General features: G+C 46.8%; 6 protein-coding genes across 7 annotated transcripts; 2 read left to right on the top strand and 4 right to left on the bottom strand.

Annotated features, from left to right (window-relative positions):
* Positions 1–448: 448 nt before the first annotated feature.
* Positions 449–3,448, bottom strand: TrAFT101_010819 (uncharacterized protein). The gene is made up of 8 exons (XM_024910178.2): positions 2,590–3,448; positions 2,273–2,510; positions 2,154–2,216; positions 1,987–2,064; positions 1,513–1,924; positions 1,024–1,445; positions 824–962; positions 449–765 (listed from the first exon to the last, which is right to left on the bottom strand). Exons 1-8 carry the CDS (start codon positions 2,795–2,797, stop codon positions 625–627), a joined length of 1,701 nt encoding a protein of 566 aa, XP_024756763.1. The 5' UTR covers positions 2,798–3,448; the 3' UTR covers positions 449–624.
* Positions 3,449–4,104: 656 nt separating this feature from the next.
* TrAFT101_010818 (uncharacterized protein) lies at positions 4,105–7,519 on the bottom strand. Its single transcript, XM_024900991.2, has 6 exons — positions 7,017–7,519; positions 6,358–6,955; positions 6,208–6,288; positions 5,499–6,136; positions 5,217–5,408; positions 4,105–5,129 (listed from the first exon to the last, which is right to left on the bottom strand). The coding sequence occupies exons 1-6, from the start codon at positions 7,157–7,159 to the stop codon at positions 4,448–4,450; spliced, it is 2,334 nt and encodes a 777-aa protein (XP_024756762.1). The 5' UTR covers positions 7,160–7,519; the 3' UTR covers positions 4,105–4,447.
* A 2,165-nt stretch (positions 7,520–9,684) lies between these two features.
* On the bottom strand, positions 9,685–12,707 carry TrAFT101_010817 (uncharacterized protein). The gene is made up of 3 exons (XM_024910177.2): positions 11,820–12,707; positions 10,118–11,751; positions 9,685–10,021 (listed from the first exon to the last, which is right to left on the bottom strand). Exons 1-3 carry the CDS (start codon positions 12,659–12,661, stop codon positions 9,825–9,827), a joined length of 2,673 nt encoding a protein of 890 aa, XP_024756761.1. The 5' UTR covers positions 12,662–12,707; the 3' UTR covers positions 9,685–9,824.
* Positions 12,708–13,113: 406 nt separating this feature from the next.
* TrAFT101_010816 (uncharacterized protein) lies at positions 13,114–15,269 on the bottom strand. 2 transcript variants are annotated; one of them, XM_066129070.1, is made up of 2 exons: positions 14,924–15,269; positions 13,114–14,870 (listed from the first exon to the last, which is right to left on the bottom strand). In XM_066129070.1, the coding sequence occupies exon 2, from the start codon at positions 14,705–14,707 to the stop codon at positions 13,571–13,573; it is 1,137 nt and encodes a 378-aa protein (XP_065985200.1). In that variant the 5' UTR covers positions 14,708–14,870; positions 14,924–15,269; the 3' UTR covers positions 13,114–13,570. The 2 variants fall into 2 exon arrangements, with proteins under 2 accessions (XP_065985200.1, XP_024756760.1); XM_024905480.2 differs by having other exon boundaries at positions 13,283–14,870; positions 14,963–15,269.
* Positions 15,270–17,367: 2,098 nt separating this feature from the next.
* TrAFT101_010815 (uncharacterized protein) lies at positions 17,368–18,329 on the top strand. Its single transcript, XM_024905479.2, has 4 exons — positions 17,368–17,561; positions 17,626–17,774; positions 17,885–18,118; positions 18,183–18,329. Exons 1-4 carry the CDS (start codon positions 17,381–17,383, stop codon positions 18,294–18,296), a joined length of 678 nt encoding a protein of 225 aa, XP_024756759.1. The 5' UTR covers positions 17,368–17,380; the 3' UTR covers positions 18,297–18,329.
* A 4,369-nt stretch (positions 18,330–22,698) lies between these two features.
* TrAFT101_010814 (uncharacterized protein) lies at positions 22,699–26,658 on the top strand (the record flags this gene model as incomplete). Its single annotated transcript, XM_024906986.2, has 3 exons — positions 22,699–22,711; positions 23,011–23,368; positions 23,865–26,658. 3 exons carry the CDS (start codon positions 22,699–22,701, stop codon positions 26,656–26,658), a joined length of 3,165 nt encoding a protein of 1,054 aa, XP_024756758.2.
* Between the last annotated feature and the right edge of the window lie 75 nt (positions 26,659–26,733).

Below are 26,733 nucleotides of genomic sequence, written 5' to 3'. Positions count from 1 at the left end.
GCATTCACTTGGAATAATACACGAAGCAATTTTACGCCTATCTGCTAGATACTTCTTCGCAGTCAGAATGACCAAAGCCTATCAATGGAGCATTACGGGGTCGAAATCGTGGAGAGTGGGGTCTTCCCCTCCCCTTTGAGAAAAAGATGGTGGAGAAAGATGTGCTACCAATGACTACTATTCTTAAGAGGCTACTTCCCCCTAGGTTGCCAAAGGTAGTTAAACCTCTTCATGACCTTGAGCTCCATATGACAATTAGCAGCCGTTCCTAGCTTAGTTTGCGCTAGAGAGAAATGGTTATGGCCAGCTATATATATCACAGGCCTCGTCTGACTTTGATTACTCTATCATTAGAGTATGAGTATACCAAGCCCCTCAATTTACTGCTGCAGCTACTATTGACTTTGATGAATGGCATGGAAAATAAATCTGCACCTCGTACTGAAGATACGTGTAATGATATGGATATATTGTTATTAATGCGCATGTCATTACGCATTGCTATTAAGTTTTCAAGGAGCCGAGAGATCAATACATGCAATATCGCAATTTGATGCATAATTCACTCTGCAATTACCAACTATCAATCTTCATCCCCAAAGAAATTAGAAAATGCCGAGCATTCTAGGCCGCCTTCTCAGCCTCCACTGTGACCACCTCATCAGCTTGTCGGTAAACGATTGCGGTAAGACCAATTTCGTTGTTGATCTCCTCCATGCGCTCAAAGTCTGCACGTGCAGTACCTTCGCTGCCAAAGATGATGTCCTATAGTAGAAGTAAGTATCATGGCCTTTGAAGGTTTGGCTATGATGGGGTGTCTTACCATCTCTTCCAGGGTCAGACGCTTGGTCTCAGGAACGAAGAAGTAGATAAACGCAGCACCGAGGTACGTCAGGACTCCGAAGAGGATATAAGTACCATACGTGATGCCCTGCAACATATCGGGGGTTACTTGGCCAATGCTGTAGAGGAATAACGTATTAGAAGCTGAAAGTAAGCCCGGATTCTTGGGTGTTGACTTACATAAAATTATTCATCCAGTTGCTAGATGCTCCCAGTGAGACACCATAAGGTCGAGAGCTCAATGGCCAGATTTCGGCGATAATGATCCAGGCACAAGGTCCCCAACTGTAACCAAAGTGGACAACGAAGAGCCAGACCATGGCAATGGCTGCCCAACCGGCAGCCTGGTGCTCCGGCCAGCTCTTGGAGTTCTTGGCAAAGAGAATGGCGATGATAATGTGGCATGTAGCCATACCGATGGCACCAGTAATCAAAACAGGCTTACGTCCGATTCGGTCGATCCACAGCACAGCAGGAACAGTAGCAACAAACATGACGATGCCAACCACGCCGGTTGCAAGTAGAGAAACGGTGTTGTCGGTTTGTCCTAAGTCCTTGAAAATGGTCGGAGCATAGTAAAGCACGGCGTTAATTCCTGTCCACTGCCAATAATGTTAATTTTTGTGATGTGAAAAGGAGTGTAGAAATATGTAGAAATATTAGTCTTACCTGTTGGAAAAACATGGTGATACTGGCAATGGCACTTCGCTTCAGCATGCTCCTCGACTGGAAGAGAGACTTAATAGCAACAAACTGAAGCTTGAAGTTGTTCCACACAGTTTGTTCACGGAGATGAGGAAACTGCTCAGCGATGCTTCGCTTTTCGAACAGAGACTGAGCCTTGATTTCCAAGAATTCGAGTTCAACCAGCTCGTGGTCGATCGGAAGATCCCGGAGAGTCGACAAGATTTTCTTGGCCTCCTCTTCGCGATCATGGTGAACCAGCCAACGAGGAGAGAATGGCATAAAGATCATGCCGAGCAAGAGACACAGACAGGGGAAGATCTGGAGGCAGACGGGTACAAGCCAAGACGCGTCGCTTTGTTCGCCAAGTTGAGTTCCGCCGATATAGTTGGTGCCACTAATATATGTTAGTTCCATCGTAGATATAGATATGCAACCATTTTGATGTTCAGGACATACTAATCAATCCAGAAGGAAACCATGATTCCGAAACAGATAGCGAGCTGCTGGAGGGCAACAAGAGCACCTCGAACCTCACTTGGAAAATTGTTAGCTATTTCTCGCTCTTCCTCGTATTATGATTTCTTCCGCCTATATTCATAGGACAAATAACTATGAGAACTTACGGAGGGGCCACTTCGGAGTTATAGATTGGCACAATCATAGACAAACTTCCAACTCCCATACCACTGGTTTCAAAAGTTAGCATGAGTCCACGCCAACTTATTATGGAATGTAAACATACGTAACGAATCGACCTCCAAGAATAGCAGAATATCCGGCCTCAATGGAGCATGCCTGAACCACAACACCAATAATGAAGATGCAGCAGGCAACGATAATTCCATATTTGCGAGAGATGGCCTCAGCCATGAAACCAGAGAACAGGGTTCCAAACCAGGCACCGAGTTCCAGGATGGCCGTCAACCAACCCTTCTTAGTCTGGCTAGCATTGTCGTCGAGAGGATCGTATGCTCCCATGTCTGATATTGCATGTTAGTCAAATAGTTGAACTTGATACTACGCTGTAATTCTAAGTATGAACAAGTATATGCCACTTACGCTGTTTGAAAGATGGCATAGCAAGGACACCAGAAAACATTCCCTGGTTGTAACCATATAGCACACCACCAATACAAGCAAAGGCAGCTAAGCTGAAGACGCGAAAGTTCTTGAGAAGAGCGCGAGCTCCACTGTTGCCCATAAGGGCCTGGCGGCGATTCAACGCTGCATCGTAGATGGCAGCGCCGGAGTCGGCTTGTACGCCCATTGTGAGAACAAGAGACGAGAATGTGCTTCCTTTCTTCACTTGTCTCAAAGCAACAGGACTTCGGATATCGAAAAGGAAAAAATTAAAAGTAGAGGATGAGAAGAGGAAAGAGGAGGAGGAAGTAGGAAGAGAGGAAAAAAAAAAGAGGCAGAGTCCGAATTGAGCTCTGTTACATCCTGCAATGCGACCCTGGGAATCAGAGGGCCGTTACTACTTTATAAATGATTTGTCTCCAAAGCATTTTTCTGCCCTTGTCTCCATGTACCCGACGGGCAGGGTCATCTCGAAGCATCAATGCGATATTCACCCAAAGCGTGTGGCACTCTCGGCGCTACGGCAAGGAGCGCTCTGGCTATTTAGCCTAAATAGCCGCAGCCTTGAAATATTCCGTAGCTCACGAGTGGCTCACCAACATCGACCAACTAACTGACTGACAGGGGCTCTGGTCCTAAAGGAATGAAGAGCGGCGAAGAAAAAGTGTTAACGGTCCGACTTTAGCACCCGTGGCGACCCTATTCGGCGTGTTCCCCGGACCAGAGAACCAGAGCATTTCCTGGAGTATTCAGCCCGCTTCGTCCCAGCATTTCCTGGTGAACAAAGGCGAGGCTGGCTGAGGACCGCCAAAATGCTGCTAGCAGTGGTGGTATTAGCTTTTTTTCCCACTCTAATATTAACATGGTGATGTAGTGGATAATAAAGCTGAATCTCTAGCGGGAGGATAAATGTCATGTCTGGGCTACCATGTATTTAGACCTGTGGAGCAGCCCATATGCAGCAGCCCGTATGAAGCTTGGGTAGCAGTGCCACTCATGTAATATACTTGTAGTTCTTCGTGGTACAGTAGCAACTACCACCACAAGTACACGTATTGTACCAAAATTGGGTTACCAGCTTACCTCCCTCCGCGTTTCTGCTGAGTCGCGATTCCCATTTCCCCAGGCAGTGGAGTTGATAGCTATCTGGCAAGGCGAATAAGATGCCCCAGTTGCGGCAATATTACCCCACAAACCCACACCCGCGAATGGGGAAGCCTTGTCTACTCAAGGATCTCATGCCCACTCCAACTATCCACGAGGCGGCTATATTAACCGGCAGTATGGGGGGGCGTGTGTGTTACCGTGTAGCGCCCCAATACGGGATCAACCGCTAATATGCTCTCAGAGTCATCTGCTCCGGGCTACTCATCCGGGATGCCTCAAGCGATAGCCTTGGCATTGGAAAAATCCACGTTTTTTTTTCCCACTGTATACTCGGTGAAAGCTCCGGCTAAATTCATCACCCCATCATTCAAGGATGGCATGATTCGTGGCCAATCTACGGCGGTTTTTTTTTTACACCTTTAGCTCGCTGCGTGACGGTGAAAGAAATTTTTTTTTGGATATTATCAGGAAGCTCGGCACAAAATCAAGTTCATTTTCTGTCAGTTGGCTGTGAGCTATTCCGTGCTCCAGCACACAACGCAGAAACTAGTAATAGACACAATGAATAACCGCCCCCCTAGCGCCATGCTAATTCGTTTTCCACTTCCTTTTTCGAAGTTTGTTTCCTTGAAAGTTCCTCTTTGAAAAGGAACATATTAAGCGCCCTCCAAAAAAAAAAAAATGTCTTCACTGCACATGTCATACGGACGGCCACAGTGGCAGCTGCCTCCTAGGATCCTCCCACCAGCCAGGCATCCATCTCCCATTCCATACGCTGATTCATAAAGGGCAGAGACTCCAAATCAATCAAAGAAGGGTCGATGCCCAGCATGCCCTGTCCACTTAGGAGCTCGTCAAAGTCCAGAGGAGAGTCGCCTATTGCGGCGAAAGGGTCGGTTTTGGCCCCCGGGAAATTCAGGCCCCATGCATCTTGCTGTGTAGATGTGGATATAAGGGCTGGCTCTGTTGGCTGCGTGGATGACGGGGTCTGTTCTGCATCCGGAACCGGTGTGTGACTCTCGCTTTCTGATGGAGTCTTCTTCGATTGGAGTAGTTCCTCTTTCAGCTCTGAAAACCGGATATTCTCTACTAACGTCGCATTGCTGAGGTTCAGGTCCAGGTTCAAGAAGAATCTTAGGTACTCAAGCGGGCTGTAGTCAATTAAATCGATGAACTCAGTGACCTGAGATGTCTTTCCAGTCAGAAATCGGGATTGAGCCGCATCCGTTAGTCGACGAATTATAACACACATGGCGTCGACTCCACCAAGCCGCCGGTGGCACTGCTTGACCAGATTGATCAGGGAATGCAGCTGCTCTTGATGTATTGCCGCTCGCGAACTTACCACGCCGCGGGACATGATCTTTGCATTGAGAATCTGTACCAGGAGGGGCATGGCAACAAATGCAACGCTTGACACCCAGAACAAGTTAGCATAAAGCATGCTCACGGGCGGGGATTAAAATGGTGAATGGTAGTAGTAGTAGGTATAATCTTACACGCTGACGGGTAGATATTGCGCCAGTCCAAGCTGCACAGGGTTGGAAAGGTGCTTGATAAGGTTGTTGACAGCATCACGAACTTGGTCGCTTTTGCCGGCAAGGGTGGGATACGGCCCTTCGCCATTTGCATTGTCGGAATCGCGAACAGCATAGAAAATCTCTTGATGGTGGATGGCCAATTTCGCAGCGCTTAATCAGCACACTGTCAGCTTTTGTAAGTGCTGTATTGCCGCACGTATGTACCGGCATTATGCTGTGATAGGTGACATTGGAACTCACAAGTAGTATATAAACATCAGATTGGTCTGTATGATGACAAAGTGTGGCTGGACACCTGGCCGGTCTCCATCATCTGGAAACTGTAGCCTGGTTTCATCATGCCATGCCTGCAGTTGAGCCATGCAATTCGCTATCGCATGATGATCCGTCCTGGTCGTCTCGCTATCTATTCCGTCTTCTGAAATCGAGCATAGTCGAAGCACGTCCGTCATGATTACGATTAACTTAGATATTTGAATGTAAATATCGAAAATATGGCGCTTTGCTTCAGCATTGTATACGCGAGAGCGGTGAAATTCGCCTTCGAAATCTTCGAGAGTTAACAATGGATATTTTTCAGGGATCCGCATCGTTCGACGAAGAGCCAGCGCGAGAGAGCGGTCGCGAAAGTAACAGCACCACCAGAGTCGCCGAAGCATTATCCGTGTTTTGGGGGGGACATTTTGCGTGTGCTGGCTGGCATGCTTCGACGATAAATGATGTGCTCGGAGGGATTTTGCGTGTCGAATGGCTGTGCCCAGCCATGCTGAGTTTGCTTTCGTTAGGCCCAGCCGTAGACCACCCGGCCAGAAGGTGAGCAGTATTGCCACCTGGCCGAGAGCGATGGGATTCGACTCAATTTCAAAGTCGTATAGGATCTGTATAGAGGATAAATTTCGCATTTTTAGCAGTGTTCTTTTCAACGGCGTGCTTGGGATAGGCTCCAGACCTTGGTCTTCTTGTAAAAAGCCTCTGCGGCCGCCCTCGGGTAGGGGAAACCTGCTGCTTCTGCAACAGCTTCTGGAATGAACTATTGTGTTTTTGTTAGAGAGACTACAGTATTAACATTATACGAAGGATATGTGGACTCTGGGCTCACGGCGCATGCAGCGAATACCATCGCTTGAAACAAAAGCAAAGAAATTTTCTCCCCACTTGAACATGAGAATGAATCCCAAAAATCACCCTCATCAAGGAGCGGTACGATAGGATGTGTATGAAGAAAATACATTCGAACTAGTTCGTTGAGAATCGGCATTGGAGGGAGTTCGAAACACCCATTGAGTTGCATAAAACGAACATCCAGAGCTGAGAGGTGTCCCAGCTCGGGGGTTGCGATAAAGGGCAGAGTGTCATAGCTGTTGTATGCGTTGCTATTGGCTCGCGCTTTTGATGAATTCGAGAATGTACTATATCGACTCGACTTCGTTTTGCCGTTGTGTACATTCGCAATTGCCGATGCAGTCTTCGGCGAGAATCCTTCGAGGTCGATACAGTTGCTTTCATTCGATCGTGCGTCGCTGTGAGGGCTGGTCGATAATCCTTTGGCGCCAAATGGTGGCACTCCGCCCAGTCGCTTGGCCCATTGATCTATGCTGTCTATGCCGGAGGGATTCTCGTCTGCAACTCTCGTCGATAGGCCCTCGACCACCGCGCCGCCTTCACGGTAAGCCGAAATATTCGAATCTGCCAGCGGTCTTTGGCCGCCCCCACAGTCAGTCTGATGAAGGAAACTGCTCGCAGCTACGGTCGCCATACCGTTTGGATTTGCGCTCCTGGATCGCGCATGTCTGGTGATCCAGCTGGCAATTCAAGCAAGGAACCCCTCGCAGCGTCACATCGCAACGGACCTTTCTCTGGCGGCAATGAAGGCAAGCCTTGCTGGCGCGTCGTCGCGGCATCGTGTTCAGCAACGCCAATCGGCAGCAGTGCGGTGAAAAGAAACAAAGGTAAAAAAAGAAACAAGTTGCAGACCTGTCGGAGAAGCAGTTTGTGGATTGGGAAAAGGGCGCCCCATGACGTGGATTGCTCTCTTCCCACTAGCTATAGTTCTTCATCCGTCGGAGCCCCGGTTCCCCAGAAAATTGTTCGCCTTAGTGCCGCTCCCCGCATACTCGGGACTTAGCTAACTCCAGCTGAGCTCCGCAATCTCCCGTTTGTTCCGACTCTAACATCCGAGGGCTGAGAATGATAGCAGCCCCCATTACTTTCAGCAAGCCACATGTTGCTGCACTAACAGCGCGCAGCTCTTACCTAATAACAGTTGAGACTATCTTCAATGTGAGCTTTGAAGCCATATACGGAGTACAAGGCTACGTGGTTGGTAAGCAAGCTTGGTTCTGGAGCCGCTGCTAGACATCGCATCGTCGGTTCCTCGAGTCAGTTTGCAGTTATAGTGTTCGAATTGCTTGATCAATAGGACTCCATGGAGTTTCCACCTACTTCAGAGAAAGCTGTTGACTGTGTATCTCTTAATGGATGCCCGTCTATAGCCTCGAGCTTTGGCGCTGGGCATTCCGACTCCGGTGTCGCAATCTTACAGTAAGAACCTTTTTTTTTCCGAGCACGCGAAAACTGTGCGCGAGCGCTTCTTGTCTGTCGTGACCTTGTACCTTAAATCAGTCAAGTGTATATTATATGCCGCGCTCCCGTCTTCATCCATCCCAGCTTTTGTACTTTTCACATGTTAAGGCCAAGGAACATTTTTCCAAATATAGTTCCAAAGCTGCTTCCTACTCTGGCAACATGCGCCCGGCTACTCCGTATGGCCTTAGTGATGGGACTGTTTCGTTTACATGTAATTTCTCCCATGCTGAGGGACGCTAGTAAGCGGGAGATGGAAACACTGCAACCTCTCGTGCGCAAGAACTAACTGCCCAAAACCTCGTTCCAAACTTGGAAAATGGAGCAGTGAAGTGATAGATGTGATCCAAAATATCGCCATCGCCGATATGAAAACGATAAGCAGTGTTAATCGTAGATTAAGATAATGCGAGATAGTAAGGTACTTTAGTAGCTTGGCGGCTCCAAATCTGCCAATGGCCTCTTCTGAATCCGCATACTAGTTCTATATATATTAGTATCAAGCTCTCGTTCGAGAACACAATTTGCGCACACTCGTAATGCAGACGTATTGAATGGCCGATGGTTGTGGCAAGTCCCCACGCGGCCTTGTGACACTCACTGCTATTTACTAAACGTGTGTCCATCAGATCCCCAGGTTCTGGTACCTTGGAGGCTTTCCAAACCGCATGTACTAGCAGGCATTCTCCGTAGCTGCCAAGCCAGCAACGCTATGTATACCAAACATCGGGCTCCACAATGACCTCGGTATTTGAACTAGTGTCCGTGAATTATACATTCTACAAGTTGACGACTTTGCTTGTATTATTCCATGATTCGCAGATGTTAGTATTAGAAAGAGCCAAAGTGGAGACAACTTTCATCGTAGTTCCTTAGCCCAGCTGTGACTAAAGATTATATGTCACATCTTTAATGAAAGGCGAATACGCTGTTTCGACTATGTATGCTTTATGTACATCAATCGTTGCACGAGAATTGTGCTGTCACTTCGGTTAGGCTATAAGACAATTTTCCAGACTGTTGCCCAGTTGAACTCATTGAGGTCCGCTGGATGCTCTTTGAATCATATATATTAGCTTATATAATAGAAGAACGAGGAGAAATCTAGCAGTCATTAAATAGAAATTCTAGAAACATTAACCTTAATAATAAGAGTGCTGCATAATACTAATCACTTATATGCCATCATGGCCTAAGCAGCTTGACGCGGAGAAAGCAAGTCTTAGGAGAGAGAAATAGTATTACCTCGGTAAGACCCACTCACTCTACTCTTCAGTAATAAAATTCTGCTCTATAAACGCAGCGTAATTCATTTCAAGAATAGCGTTGCGGGGGAGAATTACAAATTAATTATTTTAATTGTACTATAATGAGGAGCTTTTATTAGGCCGCTGTCTTGTTCGCTTTTGTCCTTGCTGAAGTCTCATTGCCCAGTTAGTCCAATGTACGAAATAACACATCACTTACTGTTTAACTCGACCTCCCTGCCCTCATTCCGCCTCATCGGTAATGATATTCTCAGCTGCGCTTAATTAGCGTAGATGAACGATATCACAAAGATATGCAACGCCCCTATTAATCTGGGTTTATGGATTGAATACGTCGAATTCTATCAATCTTACTCTAGACTATCATGAATGGCAAACCTGGTGCTTCAAGTGAGCAATTAGGTCTCTCGTTTTATGACATAGACCCATACTGGATATTTGCCGACTGAACTCATCTTCACACTGAATATATCATATAGGTCTCACCAAATTTTAAGTGCATAGCACACATGAAGTTTACAGAGTAATATAGCTGTTACTAGATACACAGGATACTTCAAAGGACAAGAAAAAAAACAGTACTAATCGTTTATCTGTACAAATATAAATTTTAACCACTGTCTTCGACGTAAATCGGGCGTATAATCCCAATCTATATCATACAGGGTACCAAGGTGACCATAAATCGGCATGAGTGTTCACTTTCAAAGGATATTCACAAACCTTTCTTTTGGATGTGTTTCTGCCATCGACAGACAACTCCATCTCTCTCTCGTGGAGTGGCGTTTCGAAAAGCTTCAATGCCTTGTCGTAGCCTGATTAGAATGATTTCGGCTTTACAGTAAGTGAGATGGTGCTTTTGCAGCTCCCTTTCCACACCCTTAAGCGTATAACCTGGCAAACCAAAAGTTGCTACGCCGATATTAGTAACTTGTTGCCAATTGCTTATAATAATAACCACAGTCATCTTATGATTATTGGACGGAGGGATTGGGAAAGATTACTCACAGGCACCCAAGTTGGAGAAAAAGCCTTTTGAGCCGCGCCATACACCTTTGCCGATTCCTTTCGCACCATCTTCATGAATACTTTTGTAAGGCCAGACAACCACCCCGCTAAAGGCCTCCCACATTCCGAGCGTAAACTCTTTGCCGGCTGCCGCAAGACCAGTTTCAAAATTGACGATCTGGTCTCGGCGACGTACTTCAACCCCAGCATAGCCGACCGAAGGGTAATTGTGAAATCCATTTGCAATGTTATAAAAGAAAGATACAGGAACTTTTAGGGTTACTTTGGTTAACTCAGAAGCATACCGGCCAGTCGCACGAGTTAAGTAGAAGATGCGGCCATTTCGACCTTTCTCTCGCGCGTGCCATGCCGCTTTCTGTTTATCATACAGAGTTGGCGGTCGAAGAAGGGTATCGACATCGGCGTTATTGGTCTTTATGGATTTCCTCGCCACTTTCGAGGCATACAACTCCATTTCTCTACGAGAGAAAGTGGTGGGATTAATTCGACGGCTCGGAGACGTCCCGTTGCTTGCTATTGATCCATTCTCGATCTTATCCTTTGCCCATGGATCAAGCCATGATTGCCTTCTACCTTCTGGTGGCGCAGGGGCATGCTTGGGTCGAGATCTCAAAGCATGACTGTAGTCGAACGTTGCTGTGGTTATGTCCATCACGGGACCAGTGAATGCGGATACAAACCCCACTAAAGGATGCTCAACACCTTCATCGACGTACCAATTTTTGCGTCGTATAAGGTCAAGCTCAGGGGGTTGTATTAGCCCGCGATCAACTAAGCATGCAACAGCAAAGCCACTCAAGCGCGTCTTCGTTTTCTTATGCCAATGAGTAGCTAAGAGGCCTGGACAAATCTCGCATTCGAATTTGTCCAATGCAATGCGATCTTGGAACCTCTTTGCGGTATCTTCTGCACCATCTTCTTGAGAAATATCTGCCGCCATTCGTTTTGCGGCCTCTTGAGCGCTCGGGGACAAAGCAAAGGTTATGCTCTCGGCAAGGATTTCCGCTGTCAATGCTTTGAACGCCACTGGTTCTGGTCCAGCTCCAGAGCGTGCAATCATCTTCCCCCAGAAAGGTTGGTCGCCAAAGAAAGGGATAATGACAGTAGGTCGGCCAGCCGCGATTCCGGCGGCAGTGGTACCAGCACCTCCATGATGAACTACCGCCGAGACGCGCTTGAACAGCCAGTCGTGTGGACAGTTATCAATCAAGAAAACTTCTTTTGGGACGGTACACTTATCCCCCACACCACTCCACCCTCTGCTAATAATGGCACGAACTCCAGCAAGCTTAACAGCTCCGAAGATGAGCTCTGAAAGAGCATCGGGATCTTCAACAACAATAGATCCGAAACCAATGTAAATGGGGGCGGGCCCATCCTCGAGAAAAGCTGTCAATTCGGGTGGAGGCGTGTAAGAGCTGGCGAGTGGCAGGAATGAATATCCAGCGATTTCGATGTGCGAGCCCCAGTCAGGTGGTTTGGGTATTAGAGACTGGGCCCAGAGATAGGTAAACGGTACGCGGAGTCTAGACAGGAGCTGGTATCCCCACATGACGCTGATAGGATCTAGCCCAAGCTTTTGGCGGCGGAACTTGTTGATTAAATCTCCGAGGCTAACAGAAGAATTAAGTTAGTAGATGAAGATTCTGTTGTGGATCATATACATGATATAAGGACTAACCCTTGCCACATCAACAATTCCATCACAACGAAAGAAAGATAATTGGCTGTCTTGGCATCCGCACCAGCGTAGTTCATCGAGGCCAATGGGTGTGGAAAAGCCGAAGTGGGAGAAAATGGCATTGTGAAAACCATATGTAGCGGGATCCCTAGCTTTTCGGCGCAATGGATGTGTGCAATAGATGGCGGGTTGGCGATAATGGCGTCTGCAAGAAAGAGATCCTCAACATCCTCTACGTCGGTAGCTTTGACAGGATCCCCCATTCCATTTCCAGCTTCGATACAACTTCGCCACGCACCATTTATAATCTCCCACATCTCCGCCCTTCTTTTTCCAATATCACCTGCCCTGACACTTTTTCGATTGGGAAACAGACCCGGATTCCTCACCATGTATGACATTAGCGCTTCAGGATCACCGCCAATGCTAAAGAACTCGACCCCCTGAGACTCAACAAAGTCTTTGAACGCAGGGTGCGTGCAAATGCGCACTCGATGCTCATACGGGGGCTTGGAAAGGATTTGAGCAATCGGTATGAAAGGTTGAACATCGCCGCGGGAACCGACTATGTGTATTGCAATGTTCAACGGTGGGCGGAGGCCCTTGGTTGACTTGCGTCTCTCGCATATAGGATCACAGCAGACATCGTTCTTCACTCGTTGTGATGCCTCTTGGAGGTTCTTACACCAATTCACCAGGCCCCCAGTATCTGTTTGGAAGCATACCTCAAATCTTCCGTCGCATCCGACAGCTCCTTTATCTCCTGGCACCTTGCTTTTTTTGCGTCCTTCATCAGTTTTGATATGAGGGTCCACATTCGATCGAGTACGATTGAGCAGCATTTTGGATTCACTTGCAGGCCCAAACAGAAAGAAATATTTTGTCGCCTTGACGGTTTGTAAGATGGACCATGTTAAGTTCAGAAGACTGTTGAGGTAAAGGTGGAGGGAAGACATATAGGGACATGTCTAGAGCCCAGAGCTGCCTTGCGCCCGGTTAATGCTGTGGATGACGGCTTTGTCCATCCGGTAGATCCGCCAGCCACTGGAAAGTCTTCTACACATTGAGTCCAGCTATATGACGACCTGATGCAGCCTCCAGGCGCAATCGCCACCTTAGTCCTAAAACGGTTCAGGCTTAGACGCCACAAGCTGAAGCTCTGAAAGAGGAACAGGGCATAAATTATGATTCATTTAGTAGCTTGATATAGCTCTATTGGGCGTTTCTCCATGAGCATGGCAGCTAGATGACACATCTATAACAGACCTGCCTGGAAACGGCAAAACTTCATGTTTGCTATTGGTGCTGATTGGTGTTTGCAAAGTCGCGACTGAGCAATGCGATAGCCTCATATTGTGTGCGCAAGATACTAGCTAAGGTAGAAAATATGAATGCGACACTGGCGTTATAGATTCACCTTGAAAGATAATAAAAAGAAGAGACATATCTACAATGTAAGTAAGTGGGTATTAGAAAATGAAATCGATGCAGAATCTATTTTGGTCTTGTGTTTGCTTTGAGAGAAAAAAAAAACCTAGTTTTATATCCGCCCTCATGTTTTATACCCTTACTTCAGCAGCTGCATCCGCGCTTTATCTTCCGTTCATATACTATTGATGGCTGCAATAACCCGTTGCCCTGTTGGTAAGAGCAGATGACATTAGATATCTGCTTCATTCAAGCTAGTTGTGAAGCTTTGGAAGAGCTAAACAACAGCAGTATCGCAAATAAGTCTTTGAAGAAGAAATGTTTCACAACTTCCATTTCTTGACAAGCTTTCCATCGGCTCCTATCATCGCCTCTATTCTTACCCACATGACTGAGAAAGATGCAGCAAAGAGGAGGACCGTAGTAAGCAGTGTCATGCCTTCGTATGACGTCGAGGGGCCGCCAGTAGAATGGCTACGGATCAAAACGCCGCCAATTGGAGTGCCAACAAGAGAAGCCAAGCCTCTTACCATGTAGAGCACCCCATTAACGGAGGAAAAATTTTGAATACCGAATAGCTCCACCAAACTGGCAGGAAATAGAGCCACGTACGCACTAGCAAAGATACCGTAGAGGACCGTGAAAGTGATGAATAGGCCTTGAGATGTAGCTAAATCGCCAGATATTGTTGAAGGGAGCCAAAAACTAACAGTCGCAATAGCACTAATGATCGTGGTAATGACAAGAGCGTTTAGTCGTCCTAGATGATCTGCTGCATAGCCGATGGCAATTTTTCCAATTGCATTGCACGCATTGCTCAAGGCAATGAAATTTGCGCCGGCTGTGTCGCTGTATCCCAGAGTCCTCGCGTAAGTGGCGAAGAAGAAGAGCGGGAGGTAGTAGACTGCAGACTGAAAGACAGCACCCAGTGCTTGAGCAACAAACTTGCGTGTTCGTGCTACGCGCCAATCAACAATAGGCACCTTGAGGATGCCATCCATGCGGCTCGTTCTTGCTCCATTCTCCATTTGGATACGAGCCTTCGTCGCTGGTTCCCATTCCATAGCATAACTAGCTGCAACATTAAGTCCGAAGGCGATTCCTCCAGCAAGGCGCAGGGCATTTCTATAGCCCATGGAGTCAATCGCTGCTTTCAGTGCAGGAGCCCAAACAAGGCCTCCAATACCCGTGCCAGAAGTGATTATCCCTAATGCAAGACCACGACGAGCAGTGAACCATGTAGGGGTAATCGTCACGGCAACCATGTAGCTCAGACAGGTTCCTAATCCGAGCAGAACCCCTTGTGTGACCTCGAAATGCCACAGAGCCTTTCCAAAACTCGCCAGAATGAGCGATGCCGAGAATATGATGGACCCGATAAGAGATATCAATGAAGGCGAGAAGCGCTTGGCCCATGCGACTACAAATGGAGCTCCGATAGTCATAAGAGATATGGACATGGTGCCAATGAGATCGATCTCTGCGGGCGATGCTCCGGTAAAGGGGGTATCTGGCTGATGCGAAAGGGTTTCAAACACGGCTTGGAAGATTCCAAAAGCAAAATTGATACCGCAGCAAGTGAAGACAACCGTAAAAGAGGCAACAGTAATGATAGCAGCTTGTCTAATCGAAGAATTAGTACCTGTTTAGAAAAGATGGGGAAGGTTCATCGTAACCGGAAATCTATGGCCAAGTATAATACTCAAGAAGCGTACCGATTCGAAGATTGCGTCTCGGAGGTCTCTGCGGGAGCGATTGATGGCGGGCTTGCAGATTCTACTTCTTCTCTAGGCGGTGCATGTCGGTTACGCTGAGTCAGTGCGATATCATCTTGGAAAAATCGGCCATGGAATGAGATCGTCTCATCCGTCGTCTGGGTTAGCGTCGACATGTTCTCGAACTTTCAAGCGTGTGGCGTTGGTAAGCGTGGTTGCATTAATTGGTAAAATATGATGAGGGTTTAAAAGCAATGTTGGTCAGAAGATGTGAGGATGGTCTGGAGAGTATTTATAGTCTAGGATTGAAAGCAGCGAGGACCGGAGAGATTATTAACTACTAGTAAGAATGTCCAGTGATGACTCAGGACTGCTAGCTTCATGCGGTAAAGAGAGTCAGACATATCTCCTTTCCTCAAATTATTATTCTATTTATCATACGAAGTAGGTGTTTTTATTCAGTATTCCGCGGAGATATTCCACCAGCATGGATCTGCGTCATACTAATAGGAAACAGATGTCGTAAATCCGGCTCGGAAACTTCATAACACCGATTGATAAAGTATGGCAACATCGCCTTCTTAAACTCCCGCTTATTGACGGGAGTATGGTATCCGGATTTTGCGGAATTTTAAGCGCTGTCGGAATTTCTTCTTCGTCTTTTTACTGGGTCGTAGCCACTTCATTTAGGCTGTGAATTCTGATATTGTTTACTCGTGTGATATGGCTCGACCGGGTTATATGTCATAATAATATCCCTTTCGACCATTTTACGGCGAGTAATTATTATCCCCTTTGGCATTGCAGCAAAAATGGGTAATGTATCCCGTCACAGATGCTCCATACAAGCGGAATGCGACCCGCCTAAATAATAATGACACGTGAGGTGAGCCTGTTGTGTCCGTCAAAAAAGACAACAAAGAACACTGTTTTCATTCTAAAGAAGCCCTTTGGGAATATTGTGTAGTAGATCCATGATAATTTATAAGCTATGCAAGAACTATTCATCACATCTAGAATGCTGCAAGGGACAAGAACTGAACTTCCAGCATACAGTATCGCCCATGTTCGTATTTGATATAAACTTTGTTTGACCCCATTTATCCAATTGTAACGATATTCATCTAATGGGAAAATGGACTCGTCCTGTCTTTGAATGCGAGAAGAAAGACTTGGAGGTTTTGTAAGAGTTTAAAAAGTCCATATTTAGATTTTCTTTTAACTGGTGAAACTGCCAGCAGACCATTGTGAATAATCATTATCAGTAATTCGCATCGAATATGACTCGTTCTCACAGTAACCTATATCATATAGCAAATATGACCTAATGGAATGCTGTGTTAATACCCATTTGAGCTTTCTTAAGAAAGCATGAGGTGCTAATGTAGCTGTATATCATTCTATGGCAAAGTGAAATGAACTAAGTACAAACATTGTTTCTTTAAAGACTAATTGGAAAAACTTGCCTACCCATAGCTTATATTGTGATTTTGAGATGTTAAAGTATTGTGTTGTGAAAGCGCAATTGAATTCGGCATTTTACCATGGGTAATCCAGCCCAGTCGGAGCTCCGACTAGTCCTCGAGCTGGTTGTTGACATTACCTCACGGAAATCAAATTATAAATGTTTTGGTCAGGTATGTGAGAATTGCTGCTTTGTTGATTACAAATATTTATTTTATTAATGCATTCTCGATAGAGTCGTGAGGCCTCACATCTTTCGTTGAGCTAGTAATCCTGAAAGCACACGGCATATCATCGTGGCGTACTCCTCTCCGCGAGATTGAGATCCCAACTCCCTTGAAAGGGTAAAAAGAAAGAGGACGAGAATGGCATAGTGTTAAGTAACTAAAGTAGCGAAACTCTCACTAAGAGTTGAATGTGGCAGTCTTGATTACACCTCGAATTGCTGAGGTAAAACGAGCTATACTGTCTCATCTGGACACCTGGGCTATAATAGGAAAGCGCGCGCCCACCACAAACATATCTCTAGATCAATCCAGTGCTCGATCTGTACCCTCTGTCCAATTAGATTCACCTCTGGCTAGTGAGTACAACAGAGCTTTTCCGCGCCTGGATGCGGAACTCCGCCCGCAGCGGAGAAGCCAGCACAGCAGAGCCTATATCTGCATTGTATAGCTTATTGAGGATTCGACGTGCATGCGTATTTGTGTTCCTGAAATCGAGATTTTCATATCAATTAATAAGATGTGGGCTACTTTGTAGATGCCGCTGTTTTAGAAAGCCAGCGTCCAATAGCTGACCGGATTGCTCCGTACTTCGAAGAGCAACGAATATTGGCACATAGGCTAAAAACTGGCGGCTCATTTCTATAAGTATGGGGTTATGGCCGCTTGGGATTTATTTTATTTTATCTTGGACTTTCAAACCTAGAACACACGGCCAAAATTTAAGACGATGATATCTCAAGTACTACGCTTCACATTTCCGTCAGCATCTACCATATCGTCAGCAGCATTCTTGAAGCTGCGCCAAAGCATTGCCGTAACAGGTGCGACAACTCAGTATTATGGCTACACCATGCCTACAAGGACCTTGAGTCTACCTAGAAAACGCCACGAGGTATGCTGGGTAATTCGTGAGTGTTTTCCGACTGATAGAGAAGATGATTTTGATATCTGTCTAATTCTTGCGACAATTAGATTGGCCTGATGAGCTGCGTGATCGTAGCGTCCTGAGTGAAGGGTTGGCTGCGATTGGTGTTACAGATGCGACGTCTTTGCTGTTCGAATTTGATAATGCTCAGTTAGAGAATCTCGTAAAGGCTCTTGAAGCTCCCGTTTGCGAATTTGTACGTATTCGTCTTTTTCTCCTCTCTATATTATTCTGGTCATTTACTTCACATATTCGGAGTTGCTCTGTTCACCAGTGTCACTCTGACTTTACTTACAATCGTGCAAGGCATGCATCCGACTGAAAGACGATGCGCCATTGGAAAATGAAGCTCTACAAATGTCAATGCACAAGACATATTCCGATACTTACCAAATCCAGGGTTTTACTGGTGGCTATTGGGCATATGCAATTAATACAAATGAGACTGCAGGCGTATCTTGCTTTGCCCCATGTGAAGAAATTGTCCCTAAAGCAAACCGAAAGCTTGGAGTCTACTATCTCGGGTGGGACAGCATTGAGGTAAGAAACACCCTATATCGGTAAACGACATTTTATGGTATTAGAGCTGCTGACGGGCTCTTAGCTTCACGAGGATGGGACCCAAACTGAAGCATTTTCAGAGGAAATCAACCGCTTGCAGCCATACTTTGGCCCAGGGTCTGGGGCTTGGTATACTATGCTTCGCCAACACAAATAGTTTCTTCATATTACACAATATATTATATGATCCTAAGAATGCTATCTTACGGCTGCCACGTGCTACCTACCAAAGACTAGCAGAGCTATTTAAAGAGCTCTTTTGTCCCTCTCATCCTTTATTTATTTATTTATTTATTTATTTATTTATTTATTTATTTATTTATTTATTTATTTATTTATTTATTTATTTATTTATTTATTTATTTATTTATTTATTTATTTATTTATTTATTTATTTATTTATTTATTTATTTATTTATTTATTTATTTATTTATTTATTTATTTATTTATTTATTTATTTATTTATTTATTTATTTATTTATTTATTTATTTATTTATTTATTTATTTATTTATTTATTTATTTATTTATTTATTTATTTATTTATTTATTTTTTTTTTTTTTCGTTTTGGAACAGGGCGAGGATAACTCTATCAAGTACGGGTAAACTTTAAAGTTTTCATGCTAATGAAGAAAGTCGTATAAGATCTTTTTTATGACATACATTGGTATGACTACTCCTTTCCGGAATTTCTCAATGAGAAAGGCTATATGGGTGCATTCTAAGTTGTTTCAATTTGTAAAAAAAGATTTATCCACTTCGCCTTTTTGGACGAATGACTACTAGATACAACAGACTTTATGGTTTCTTTTTTCCTTTGAGGGAAGGTATCCTCCCCCTAATTCTCCCTAATAACTAATAATAACAATGAGGATGAGGAAGAAGAAAAAGAGGAGTTTCAGATTGGCCTCGATGTTGGTATTAAGGTGGTTTAGCTTCAAGCTCAAGTTGCTTAGATACTTTAAGTTATTTTAAATATATAATTTTCTTGTCGTCCTGGAAAGTGCACTGTAACCGCAAAAGAGTCGCGACGGAGTGATTTGGGTACGATCAGCTGTTGTAAGAGCTGTCATTTCTTTTATCAATTGATGTTTGTATTTAGAATCAAGAAACAACTCCTTCAATAGCGCCCTGTTGCATGAGTTGAGCTCGGTTAGAAAACTAACAGCACGATGTTGCGACATAGTATTCGCTCGCCAGTCTTGCACCTGGAGGATTATCTGCGGAATTAACTAATTGGCCTAAAGGTCATTTTTCTTTATTCGTTTCAAAGCTTCCGGCGGCAATTTATCAAGCAGAAGCCAGTAAATTTTTCTTCTCGTAGGAATAACCTTGGCGCCACCGCCGAATGATGGTCCGAGATAATATGAACAGCTCTGCAAGGACAATATATAATTTGTTCCATACTCGACGGTATTGACTTTATTCAACGAAAGAATCACATCGTTTATGAAGTTTTAAAGACTAAAATGAAATTTAAAATGAAATTAGAAATGCCACTTATAATATGTAATATCATCTTACAGGTAGGCAAGCGAGGAGGTCCTGTATTGGTGGCTGGTCAAAGAGGAAATGCAACTGGAATACGCCATACCATAAATAGTTTAAAACCTAGTATATATGTGAGCAACAAACCATCATATGCCTAACAATTTCTCTTTCTCTTTCTCTTATTTCTTCTTCTTCAAATGAAGGAATGGGAACCTTCCAGCTGGATTTACACTCTCTCCTATGCTCCACTTTCACCAGCATTTGTTTCAGCTAAATGCACCAAACTCGGGCACCGTAAGAATCTGAAAGAACACAGTGGTAGAAGAGTTTTTGAATGGGCGGGAGATATGCGAATAACTACGTGTACAACGTAATGGTTAGCGGTATTTAATAATCGACCATCTAGTCTTCGTACAAACTCGAGGACTGAATGCTGATACCTACATACCTAGGTATGTCTTAGCCTCCTACTACTAGAAAACTGCTGTCTTCTCTTGTTGGCAAGGGCCGAGATCCTTCGTCACATGACTGCTTCACAATTGTTTGAGATTTTCATAGCCCCAGGCGCAGCACTGTACGTTGGCAACACTGATGACTGGCTACCCCGAAATGGAGGTGTGAACCTTGGTGCCACTGCGGAAGGGGCTCGCGCTGCGATCGTCGACTTGGGACCACAGCAATGACGAAATGCGTGGGGACAAGCGTCGAACAAAACGCCTGGCCGCTGTGATGGTCGCTAGCAAGCAAGTTGCCTTGTATCTATATATGCTGATACTTCGCATCGCCAACTCGAGTCAGTGGGCAATTTGTCGCTAACAGGCACAGATCTTCTGGTGGGAAACAAGCGCGCGCGATGATCAAGTTCTATTAGTACTGCTCACACGTACTTGTACGTACGCAGAGGGCATATTTTGGTATCTACTAATGCCGGCAAAGACCTCTTTTCCCCCTCCGATACGCGGGCAAAGACATCTATCTGGGTAGCCAGGAAATGCAGCCGTAAAATACATGTAACCAGAAGGGGCCAGGGCAGTTTGGCAGTCTTGGCTTCCAACTCAATCTGCAATAACGGTCTCCCAGGACAGGCGCTAAATTGACCCTGGTGGAGACAAAGGGCGAAGAACTGACTCCATAGTACTCCGTATTATTCGCAACAAGTGCTGCCAGTGCACCAAACGTCGGCGAAGCACATGTAGAGTTACCTCGCGATACCCCCTTTTTCTCCCCGAAAGCGCGCCAGCCCACGAAGCACGTGTGGACGCTACCCAGTACTGCTACCCATAACGAGCAATTCCCGATGTGCTCCTCATTATACCAGACGCTTAGCCACGGAAAATATGGGGTTGTAAGAATCCATTGTAAGGTGACTAGTCAGCGCCAAGGTCTGGGATCTTTTGGCGTCACGCAACAATAGAATTACTCTCAGCCGTCGCTCAGGGAGCAGCACATATAAATTATGAGGTCAATGTAGGCTCTTGGACACCCCGTGGACTCATATTGTTAGTATTACAGGGTAATAGTAGTCAAACTCCAAATTGCTATCAGCAGTGCGAGTGTACCAGAGTTCAGTACCTAACTTGGAATGGATATACAGACCTTCATATGTACCTCTCGTGTACCTGCATCTCGTAGTCATTTGAGCTGTGGAGCTAGTAGTCTCGTGTAGTAGATACATGTGGAAGCATGGCCCTCCCTCCGTCTCATAGAGGCCCCTCTCAGCCCCTTTTTGCCGACTCTTCGGTTACACGCTCGCATGTGCATTACTTTGCACACATCAGGCTAGCAAACCGCCACCGCCTTTTATAACGAGAAACGAACAGTGAAGCTTCATCTCGCTCGGGGCTCCGCCGACCCGCAGCAAAAGCCGGAGATGGGCGATAGCGACGACAAACGGACCACGCCGCATCCACACGTGTGCCACTGACAATGCTACGGGGTGCTGAACACCCAGTACGACTACTTGTATGTATGTATGAATGTATATATGTATGCATGTTGGACGGGGATAACTACTTTCTAGAGGCCATGCGGTGGAAAGAAAAGAAAACGCCAGAGCGATTTTCATGTAGGTACTAAAAATATCAAATTCAGCGTATGCTAGTCCCGCGTATTTCTTCCTCTCTTGGAAGCCTGCTTGTAATTACAGCAGAGACTACCTCCTAGGTGCATATGTTATTCGTATTGGAGTAATGCTACTGCCAGCTGGGATCTTTTTGCGCGGAGATCAGCGCGGCGTTATCTTTTCCGCCTCATGGAAAATTAATAGGGAATGAGAGCGTTTGGAAATGGCTTCAAAGATTGTAGCATGTGGTTACCTTTAACTTGCTATTAAACTACATCTAGGCAAAAGACAGTATGACGCTAGCTGCTGCGCGTCCCAGCGCTCGATGTCGGCTTGCAGCAAGCATGCAGCTGATATGCAGATTAACCATTCGATAACACGCAAATGCTACAGTAGTAGCCTAGTAGTATCTACCAGTAGCAGGCTGAATTTGGAGCACTCGTATTTCATAGGTAGGTACTTGACGATTTCTTGTTCCGGCTATTGAACGCAGCGTCGAGAAGGATAGCATTCCCGCATGCCTGGGGGTTTAAAGAGACATCAATCCTGAGCCTGCTCCAGAGATGCGCGTATCGACGTCGTGCTGGTTCATGGATGAAGCACCCTAGTGTTAGTTATTACCGCTCCTTACTTCGTATGTTATTGGCGTCAATATGAGTCAGCGGAATATGCCGAGAACACAGTCGGATTGCAGTTTCGCAGTGAGTGTATGCTCGCTTATGGTTGTACGAAGGAGGAAAGTGGGCTTCATCTGTAGAGTATGTTTGCATCCTCATATACCTACCTACAGCACCTGCTATTACTACTACCTACTTGCAATCTTGGTGATGTACGAGCATGGGTGCATATACTCCTGGAGAGGGCAAGTGTTTAGAAATTCCACTCCAACGTAGGTGAAGCTTCATGTCGGCAGGTAAATACGAAATACAAAATATGCCGCCTGGTCAGCAGGGGTGTCTTGGCAAGCGGGAAGCAGATCCTCGCGCTGTTACAAATAGCTAAGCCATGATGGTGTTGTGTAAAAATAAACTGCATACAGCATATTCTCATAATAAATTAGAAACTAAAACGCCCTGTAAAAGCATGGCGCTTTTTTTTTTTTTTTTTTTTTTTTTTTTTTTAGTGTTTAATACAAGCACGCGACCACACGCTTCTCTGCCCAATCAGCCGCGCGCAATGGGCGGCGACCCAGCCCACTGCGGCCAATCCTGTTGCGCCGCGCCTCCTGACAACGTGCGGTTCTTGCCTCCCTTCTACCCCCCCCAGGGCGTGCTTCTCGAAGCCACAGCGAGCTAGCGGGGGGCTGAGTTGGCGCAGTTCGCCCCAGGTGCGCCTTTCCAGGCCTGGGCCCCCCCTTTGGCGACAAGCTACAGCGCCTGCAGCAGCGCTCCAGCCCCTCGTCAACGGCTCCAGTCGCCTCTCCACACTGGCCAGGGGCTGGTCGCATCCCGCGCTACATCGTGCGAAGGCGCTGTCTAGGGCGCCTGCATGCGCTGCCAAAGCGCTCAGCGCCTCCAGCTGGGCCACTGTGCCGTGCCGCTAGTGGCCGCCTGGCTCTCTCGCTGCCAGACTCGCAGCGAGAGAGCCTCGCCGTCGACCATCTTCCTACACCATCGTCAGCTCTCAACGCTCCTTTTAGCCCGCCCAGCAGCCCTCCACTCCTTCGGGCTTCGTCGTGCGGCTCGTCCCTCTCCTCCAGCGTCTGTGCTCTCGTTCTTTTCGCCTAGCCGCCGCTCAATCTCGCCCATCGCATCGAACCGAATCTCTTCGCTCCCTGCTTTGCTCAGCTCAGCTCGGCACGGCTCTGCTCTGCTCTGCTCTGCTGCGCTCTGGCCCTTGCCATAGTCTTTTCTCCTCCTCGTCGTCTTGCATCCAAATCTCCTCATGAGAGTCTGCGAGCAATCGTGCTCGAGTCGCTTCCTCAAACCCCAGGCACGGTCCGTCAAGACCAGCTGCTGTGCGACTCTTCTCTAATCCAAAGCATTCCCTTTCTTTGTTGATCCACGGCCTGTTCGATTTTTACTACCATCGTCTTATTATTACTTGCCATTCTGAGGCTTCTTCTTCTCCTTCTCTCTGTTCTTCTCTTCCTGTTTCTCCTCGACCGCAACGGCGATACCGAATCGAATAATTCTCCCGACATATACTATAATGGAGCCGCCCGCTGGCAGTCGGCTCGATGCCTCGCCTTCTCCCATACGCCCCAGCATGACACGCCGAGTTGCGTCTGCCATCGCTAGCCGATTGACACGCCGACGCTTCGTTGCCAACCTCGCTTCTCGCTTCGCCAACCGGCGGTTTGCATTTGCTGTCGCAACCGTCTCCATCTTCAGCGCCAAGGGCGTTCACATCTATACACACCTGTCTTCATTGCCAGTCGTTCACTTGGTGCGGTGGGGCTATTCGTTCTTTGCTCAGGATGCTGCGCTTCTCGTGCTCGTGCGGCTGCTGCTTGACCCCTGGTTGGTGGAGGGGTCTGGGTGGCTGCGAACAGTGACGATGACTCTGGCCTCTATCATTATCGGATATCTCATTACTGTGGGCGTCTTGACGGTATCTTTTTTTGCAGTAAGCGGCTCGGAGATTCATTGGCGCAACATTGGCTTGGCGGGCGATGCGTCGTCCCTTGGCATGTTTCTATCTGGTCTGGCGTCGTTCCTGTTTGTGCTTTCCACCGTCCTCTTTGTCGCCTATGTCTTGCAAGAGATCTGCTACAAGACTGCGGGCGTGGCCACCGACATTCTCAAGTGGCCCATATCGTATGCTTTGCGCAAAGCATCTCCGCCAACGACTTACTCTCAGGTGCCACAGCTCGACATTGAGCTTGCCAACACATACAACGAGCTGGAAGAAGAAGAGTTTTGCAACATGAAGAGCAAGACGTCAATGACCATTCTGAGGCGATTATTCTCCCTCTTCATCGGCTGCGCACTCTTAACCCATGTCATTTTGTTTATGATTCGGCCGAACGAGAGTGCCTTAAACTTCTTATCCTGGACACCCGCCCTCTTACCATTTGTCGACTTCAGCTTTTCGTCTCCTAGCCTGGATCACTTGGAACCCGTCTATGGCTCCAGCATTGGGCACTCCTGGGATAACTACACCGCACTAGCCGCCCCAGCCCTGTTCTCGTGGCTGCCTGAGAGGCCTGTTCCCGGATTTGAGGACTGGTATACGGACGACGAGCATTATAGTGCTGACGCAGATCCCCTTAAAATCTCCAACTTGGAAGAGAAGTTGCTGCCAGCTCTACAAGGCAAGCTGGGTGACGTACCAATTCGCCACGTCATGCTCATCCTTCTCGAAAGCACACGAAAAGACGTCTTCCCTCTGAAGAAGGATGGCATTGTCTGGAACCGCCTGGCGAATTCATATAGCAACGGCACATTGCCCGAGGAGACCCAAACTGTGCTGGCAAATCTCACGCCCAATGCTAATTTTATTACCGGTGACTACGACGACGGCTTTGCTCACCAGACCAAGAAGAAGCGCGGCGGTATCAACTTCAATAACGTCTTCACCACGGCTACCTACACCATCAAGAGTATTACGGGTACAATGTGCGGCCTCACACCGCTCATGGCAGACTTCAATCTCGAATATCTCCACCACTTCTACCAGCCATGCTTACCCCAGATCTTCGACGCCTTCAACAGACTAGACGATGATGATTATGATGACTTCGACGACCGTGGCCCCTATGGGCCTCCTGGTCACCACGGCCCTCCTGGTCATCACGGCCCTCCTGGTCACCACGGCCCCCCTGACCCTCACGGCCCTCCTGGTCCTCCTGGTCACCACGGCCCCCCTGACCCTCACGGCCCTCCTGGTCCTCCTGGTCACCATGGCGGTCCTGACCCTCACGGCCCCCCTGGCCATCACGGCGGTCCTGGCCACCACGAAGTCCGAAATTCTGATGATTTCACATCGTTCAAGTGGCGCTCTACTTTCATGCAATCCGTCACTAAAAACTACGATCGATATGTGCCCCTCTTGTCAAAAATGGGCATCACCCCGGAAAGCCTGGTCTCTAAAGAATATCTAAAGAGTCCTTTTGCCAAATTTGGCCCTGTAGATCTACCAGACATCAATTACTTTGGCATGGCCGATATTGCCGTTGAGGACTACATTCGGGATGCATTTGTACAGGCCAAGAAGAATAACGAGCGAGCATTTGTCACACACCTTACCAGTACAAGCCACCATCCGTTTGCTATTCCTGCTGAGGAAAAATATACACCCCTAGGAAACGGCTTAGACGATATCTCACACTATCTCAATGCCATCGGCTACGACGACAGATGGCTAGGCAAGATAATGGATATTCTTGATGACGAAGATGTTGCGGATGAGACTCTTGTTGTTTTGGTTGGCGACCATGGCGTGTCTATGCCGGAAAATAACATTCTGGCGCCATACTACAACCCCAATGTTGGCACCCTACGCGTACCTCTTGTTCTCTCTCACCCAAAGCTGCCGGCAATTGATGTCGATGATGCAGTAATGTCGTCGCAAATTTTACCGACCATACTCGATCTCCTCCGCGAAACAGGCTCGCTTTCCCAGTCACAGACGCAAGCCGCATCTGATTTGGTCCAAAACTATGAAGGACAATCTCTTATTCGCCCACTTCATGCGTCGTCCAATGAAACCGGCCAAGGGAACTGGCAATTCACCGTCATCAACCCAGGTCGCGCCATGCTGAGCATCCGCGACGCCCGTCACCCTGACTGGCTCCTCATTGTGCCCGTTATCGACAATGTCGAGTGGCAATTCACGAATCTAATGACAGACCCAACTGGAGCACAAACGTTACTCGGATTCGACTTTGTTAATTTCATGTATGGTGTTGAGAAATCACATGGTGTCGACGCCGCGAAATGGGTCGAAGAAGCTGCATTTATGGCCCGCTGGTGGGTCGAAGAGAATGGGAAGCGATGGCGTTATGGGCCCTATGCCAACTAAAGAGGCATATGTTTTACTTTTCCTTTTGACGTCTCTTTTTCTTTGATATCACTTTTTCTAGCTTTTCTTGATGTA

Source organism: Trichoderma asperellum, chromosome 7, assembly GCF_020647865.1.
Source record: "Trichoderma asperellum chromosome 7, complete sequence".
NCBI lineage: Eukaryota > Fungi > Ascomycota > Sordariomycetes > Hypocreales > Hypocreaceae > Trichoderma > Trichoderma asperellum.
Note: the sequence above shows the minus strand (reverse complement) of the source record. Positions and strands in the feature narration are given on the sequence as shown.

What these genes read in the sequence shown, in the direction of transcription:
- TrAFT101_010819 (XM_024910178.2), bottom strand. Translation starts at nt 2,797, where the DNA reads ATGGGCGTACAAGCCGACTCCGGCGCTGCCATCTACGATGCAGCGTTG. An exon ending in AACTCCGAAGTGGCCCCTCC is followed by an intron (nt 2,065 to 2,153) that starts GTAAGTTCTCAT and finishes CAATTTTCCAAG; the next exon opens with TGAGGTTCGAGGTGCTCTTG. An exon ending in TCACCATGTTTTTCCAACAG is followed by an intron (nt 1,446 to 1,512) that starts GTAAGACTAATA and finishes CATTATTGGCAG; the next exon opens with TGGACAGGAATTAACGCCGT.
- TrAFT101_010818 (XM_024900991.2), bottom strand. Translation starts at nt 7,159, where the DNA reads ATGCCGCGACGACGCGCCAGCAAGGCTTGCCTTCATTGCCGCCAGAGA. An exon ending in CAGGAGCGCAAATCCAAACG is followed by an intron (nt 6,956 to 7,016) that starts GTATGGCGACCG and finishes GGGCGGCCAAAG; the next exon opens with ACCGCTGGCAGATTCGAATA. An exon ending in CTTTTTACAAGAAGACCAAG is followed by an intron (nt 6,137 to 6,207) that starts GTCTGGAGCCTA and finishes TCCTCTATACAG; the next exon opens with ATCCTATACGACTTTGAAAT.
- TrAFT101_010817 (XM_024910177.2), bottom strand. Translation starts at nt 12,661, where the DNA reads ATGCTGCTCAATCGTACTCGATCGAATGTGGACCCTCATATCAAAACT. An exon ending in GAATTGTTGATGTGGCAAGG is followed by an intron (nt 11,752 to 11,819) that starts GTTAGTCCTTAT and finishes TTCTTCTGTTAG; the next exon opens with CCTCGGAGATTTAATCAACA. An exon ending in TTTCTCCAACTTGGGTGCCT is followed by an intron (nt 10,022 to 10,117) that starts GTGAGTAATCTT and finishes ATATCGGCGTAG; the next exon opens with CAACTTTTGGTTTGCCAGGT.
- TrAFT101_010816 (XM_024905480.2), bottom strand. Translation starts at nt 15,138, where the DNA reads ATGTCGACGCTAACCCAGACGACGGATGAGACGATCTCATTCCATGGC. An exon ending in GAGACGCAATCTTCGAATCG is followed by an intron (nt 14,871 to 14,962) that starts GTACGCTTCTTG and finishes TTCTTCGATTAG; the next exon opens with ACAAGCTGCTATCATTACTG.
- TrAFT101_010815 (XM_024905479.2), top strand. Translation starts at nt 17,381, where the DNA reads ATGATATCTCAAGTACTACGCTTCACATTTCCGTCAGCATCTACCATA. An exon ending in AAGCTCCCGTTTGCGAATTT is followed by an intron (nt 17,775 to 17,884) that starts GTACGTATTCGT and finishes CAATCGTGCAAG; the next exon opens with GCATGCATCCGACTGAAAGA. An exon ending in TCGGGTGGGACAGCATTGAG is followed by an intron (nt 18,119 to 18,182) that starts GTAAGAAACACC and finishes ACGGGCTCTTAG; the next exon opens with CTTCACGAGGATGGGACCCA.